General features: G+C 34.7%; 1 protein-coding gene across 4 annotated transcripts in view; it reads left to right on the top strand.

Annotated features, from left to right (window-relative positions):
- The window catches only part of LOC107655736 (coiled-coil domain-containing protein 138), a 27,003-nt gene that overhangs the window by 7,659 nt on the left and 13,722 nt on the right, over positions 1–5,622 (top strand). For all 4 annotated transcript variants that reach the window (XM_016443307.1, XM_016443308.1, XM_016443309.1 and 1 more), the window contains exons 6-10: positions 408–527; positions 1,087–1,164; positions 1,688–1,801; positions 1,966–2,073; positions 4,246–4,371. In XM_016443307.1, coding sequence (XP_016298793.1) covers positions 408–527; positions 1,087–1,164; positions 1,688–1,801; positions 1,966–2,073; positions 4,246–4,371 — 546 coding nt within the window. The remainder of the gene's footprint in view (positions 1–407; positions 528–1,086; positions 1,165–1,687; positions 1,802–1,965; positions 2,074–4,245; positions 4,372–5,622) is intronic.

The following is a 5,622-nucleotide window of genomic DNA, read 5'->3' on the forward strand; positions in this document are numbered from 1 at the left end:
TTATATAACTCCGATTGTATTCGTCTGAAAGAAGAAAGTCATATACACCTAGGATGGCTTGAGGGCGAGTAAATCATGAGGTCATTTTCATTTTTGGGTGCACTATGCCTTTAATTGTCTATCAGACATATTTTATTGGATTCTACTGCTCAGAAAAAAATAGTTTTACTTGGTTGATACACTTTAAAAGCTATTTAATCATGTTAAATACAAATTATACATTTAGAGTTTTGAGGAAAAATGGGTTTTAATTATCCTATTTAACATCTATTTGAAATTTTAGTTATGAAAATCGACAAAGAAGCTGACATGGCATTAAAAACAACAACCACATTGAATTATTAAACATAATTGAATGAATAAAATGATTAATAATTCATGCCAAATATGTTTGTTTTTTCTTACAGCAATATCAGCAAGAGAAAAGTGAGCTGGAAGCGGCTCTGAAGCAGAAAACCAAAGAGAATAAGAGGATGAAGGCCAGCTTTGACTCCATGAAGGAATTAAATGATTCTATGAAGAAACAGGTGAGACATATGTAATGTGTTTATATATATATATATATATATATATATACTCTACTGTTCAAAAGTGTGGGATCAGTAAGATTTGTAATGTGTTTTAAATAAATCTCTTCTGCTTATCAATATCAAGGCTGCATTTATTTGACCAAAAATACAGAAAAAAACAGTAATATTGTGAAATATTATTTATATATATATATAAAAATATTTATAATTATTTTTACTCTGGAAATTCAATGAAAAATTGTATTCTATATGGAATAATCATGTTGTAATGTCTGTGTTTGTATAGTGCAGTGAATGAAAGGTGTTTCATGTCATTTGATTATTTTCTCTGTTCATTTAAATTTTGATGAACCGTACGCAGTTAAACTGACGAACAGTTCTTAATAACGAGCTCTTTCTCGTCTCGTCTCATTGTATTTCACGTGCTGTGCTGTAAATCTGGACTCATGGCTGTTCATCACGCTGTATATACTGTACACCGCTCTCAGCAGTGTTGATGTTACAGTGTGTGTGTTTGATTCTGTCTCTGATGAGTAACGAGAGCTCGTTTGTGCAGCTTAATGAGCTCAGTGAGCAGAACAGGAAGCTGGAATGTCAGTCGCGGAAAGTTCAAGCTCGACTGGAGAACCTGCAGGTACGAGACGACACTGTTTCTACTGACTGGCCAAAAGATCGGAAAAACTCAGATTTCTGCTCAGCAAGGCTGCTTTAATTTGATCAAAAATACAGTAAAAATGTGAAATATTATTATAAAGTAAAACAGCTGTTTTCTATGTGAATCCCAAAAGATTTCTATTTCAAATAAATTCTCTTCTTTTAAACTTTCTGTTCATCTGTGAATCCTGAAAAATAAAATGCATCACAGTTTCCACAAAAATATTACTGTTTTCAACATTGATAATAATCAGAAATGTTTCTCGAGCAGCATATTAGAATGATTTCTGAAGATCATGTGACACTGAAGACTGGAGTTATGATGCTGAAAATACAGAAATAAATTACACTTTAACAGATATTCACATAGAAAACAGCTGTTTTAAATTCTAATAATATTTCACAATTTTACTGTATTTTTGATCAAATAAAGCAGCCTTGCCGAGCAGAAGAGCCTCTTTCAGAAACATTAAAATCTTACTCTCGTGTGTTTGTTTTTGCAGAGAAAGTATGAGTCCTTCACAACACACAGGAGCCGAGAAACAGCTGCTCCTAAAGCGTTCGACCCCAAACCCAGCAAACCAGAGAAACCTCAGTCAAGTAAAGCAGCAGGCAAGGTAATGTCTGTCCTGTGTTTGTGAGCAGCGCGGGTGATGAAGCTGTTTACACACAGCATCAGCAGCGCGCTCCTGCGACTGTAGAGGACTTCTGTTGATCACAGAGCATGCTGGGAGCTGTAATGAGCTCTGATGGAGCTGCTGTGGTGTGTGTTTGTCGTCAGGCCGTCACACACGGGCTGCTGGCGCTGCTGCTGGATTGGCTGGTGGACGGTCAGCTGATGGAGGTCAGAGATGGGTCGAGGCCTTCCCCGCAGGAGAGATGCGCCAGGGTTCGTCATCTGTGTGTTCTTACGCACCGACACTGAGCTTTGCTGTTAAATGTTGATGGGATTCACATGAACATGAAAACGCATCCAGATCACATTTTCACAGATCACAGTTTCGCATGATAAAATTGAAAAATTGATTTTTAAAAGCATTGCTTTCTTTACACCGTGACATTATTTTCATGTTATTTAACCTGTTAACTGTCACTGGCCCACTGGTGGGCCGACTTGCCATTACATGTTTTAAACAGTAATATCTTAGTCTGAACCTAAAGTAATCTTGACAAACTATATATCGTTTGAAACCTATAGATGGGCGCTTTTTATTTCACTTCTTTTGGACCGAAGCATGCAACACCCGCTGAGTGCCATTAAACAGCTTGAAAGATCAAAGACAATTGATAATATATTGTTATATTGACAATATAACTCCGACTGGATACACCTAGGATGCCTCGGGGGTGAGTAATTTATGGGCTAATTTTCATTTTTGGGTGAACTAACCCTTTAACGACTCTAGTTTTGATATTTGGTGACTGATTTTTAAAATATTTTACAGAGCGACTGTAATTTATTAATATGCAAGAAGAGTACTCATTAGAGTCTGAGAGCGAGTTCTGACCTTTACTTTGAAATAGTGATGCACATATGAAATCAAAAATGAAACCTAATATGAAACCTTTTCATGTCAAGTGTTCAAAAGATAACATCCATTCTATTTAAAAAAAAAAAAAAAGTCTAAAAGTGTTTTGAATATGTAGAAAAAACAATAGATTCTCCATTTTTAATGCATTGTGAACTATAACGCAAGCCCAGGGTTCTCGTAGCATGTCTTTTATGTGTTTTTTAGAGGTTGAATTGAAATCAAATACTGCCCTTAATACTTATGAATGTGATGTCTACTTCATAAATATTGAGAAAAGTATGGAAAAGCATGTTTTAGATCACTCAAACCGTATATGGAAATTAAGGCGTCCTTAAATGGTTGCTAATGGGGTTTGATGGCCATCTAGTGGAAAAGCTTGGTACTACGCCCAAACAAAATCTCACTGAAAGCTAATTTTTTGAGATAACAACCTCAAATTTGGAACATAACCTGTTCAGAATTTTGGTTTGGATTTTCTAACAGTTTTAGAGTAAAACATGTTTTGTAAAATATATATTTTATATAAAATATAAATATTTAAATTATTAAATTTTATATTTTCACAAACTTAAACTTTTTTGTTATATAATCTTTATAACTTTTTTTCACTTCTACAATAATCAGCCAAGTGTCTTCTTTAAAAAGAGACCAACTTTAAGTCTGTGGTCCAAAGCATTCAAAATGTATACCAGTTTAAGTTGGAAATGTCATTTTCAGGTCTTTGCTCAAAAAGTGGAACCGACAGGTTAAACACATTTTCCTCTGTTCTCATTAGTGTGATGTGAAAACACCTAATTCTCAGTACTGTGAGGAGTCCAGATTATTTATTTGCACTTATAGAATCACTTAATCTTAAAAAGTGTTAAGTTATGTTTCACTTGTTGCAGTGAAGGCTTCAGTAATTATAATGAAAGCATCAAAATTTGTATTTTTGAACTCCGCTCACACCATGGTATTTTTTTATTGAACCTCTTTTTTTTATATAAATAGAACAGTTATTTACATAACTCTTTCATATTGTAATAAAAAGGGAAAAAACTGATCAACAATTAGAAATGTAAAAAAAAAAAAAAAAGCTGTTGCAACAAGTGTTAAAATGTACATCTGATTCAAACATTAAAGGAAAGATAGTAGAAGGAAAATCTACATAAAACTAAATTTAAGGTGTAGTTACACTGTATTGTGTTACTTTCTCTGCTGGATTCAAACATTAATATACATTCGAGTTATTTTAAATAAAAATGTTTCAATTGGTGTCCGTACATACAGTTTTACAGTAATCATCTTCCTAGCAACCATTAATAATATGTGTATTATGAATAACTGTGATCTGAGGAAAATCCATCAAATAGAAAATGCAGTGGGAGCTTGTCACCCCTCCAAAAAAAGTGTTTGATGTCCATTCTATTAAATTCAAAATAAATAGTCATAATTGTGCAGGTGTGGAATGGAGAGCGTAGATGCTGGAGTAGCAGAAGCTTGATGATGGTTGTGTTGTCTGCTGAAACGGCTGATTGCTGTGCTGTCAGGTTCTGCCTGTGCTGGTGGAGCAGCTTCATGGAGCGGCTGCTGCTGCGGTGGAGCCGTCTCTGCTGCTGCGGTCTCTGCTGCGCTGCATCTACTGCTGCCTGCTGCATCTGGAGCGCAGCTCACAGGTACACAAAACCAGCCCAACACATGCTCTATTACCAGCATGGAACCATATTTTCATAACACTAGTTTTGTCTTTGCTTGGTGTTTCCTGTCACTTACTGTGCAGACCGTCATTCGTACACTTAGACACAGTTTTTACTCCTCAAAGCTCATTCTTACTCCGCGAGTGATACATTTAGACTCTAGATCGATTGATTGATTGATCATGTGATAATATGTAAAGTTTACTGCATTTGTCTCAACTTCACATTTAAACGTCCTCTTTTCAGCCTCAATCTTTGCATTAAAATTGGCCGATAATCGGTTTGACCTATATTTAAGCCTTTTTTCTTAATCGGATATCGGTTTTATCATATCATATCCACTGATAAATGCTATCAGCAGGTATCTCATAATCTAGGCTGACAAAAATTTGGACTCTGATCAGATTGTGATTGATTGATTGATTGATTGATTGATCATGTGATAATATGTTCAAATTGGCCGATAATCGGTTTTACCGATATTTTCCCTATATTTAAGCCTTTTTTCTTAATCGGATATTAGTTTTGTAATATCATATCCGCCGATAAATGCTACCAGCAGGTGTTTAATAATCTAGACTGACAAAAATTTGGACTCTGATCAGATTGTGATTGATTGATTGATTGATTGATCATGTGATATGTTCAAATTGGCCGCCGATAATCGGTTTTACCGATATTTTCCCTATATTTAAGCCTTTTTTCTTAATCGGATATCAGTTTTGTAATATCATATCCACCGATAAATGCTATCAGCAGGTGTTTCATAATCTAGACTGACAAAAATTTGGACTCTGATCAGATTGTGATTGATTGATTGATTGATTGATCATGTGATAATGTTCAAATTGGCCGATAATCGGTTTTACCGATATTTTCCCTATATTTAAGCCTTTTTTCTTAATCGGATATTAGTTTTGTAATATCATATCCGCCGATAAATGCTACCAGCAGGTGTTTAATAATCTAGACTGACAAAAATTTGGACTCTGATCAGATTGTGATTGATTGATTGATTGATTGATTGATTATATGATATGTTCAAATTGGCCGATAATCGGTTTTACCGATATTTTCCCTATATTTAAGCCTTTTTTCTTAATCGGATATTAGTTTTGTAATATCATATCCGCCGATAAATGCTACCAGCAGGTGTTTAATAATCTAGACTGACAAAAATTTGGACTCTGATCAGATTGTGATTGATTGATTGATTGATTGATTGATTAT

This window comes from Sinocyclocheilus anshuiensis, unplaced genomic scaffold (genome assembly GCF_001515605.1).
Source record: "Sinocyclocheilus anshuiensis isolate Anshui unplaced genomic scaffold, SAMN03320099.WGS_v1.1 scaffold1357, whole genome shotgun sequence".
NCBI classification, from domain to species: domain Eukaryota; kingdom Metazoa; phylum Chordata; class Actinopteri; order Cypriniformes; family Cyprinidae; genus Sinocyclocheilus; species Sinocyclocheilus anshuiensis.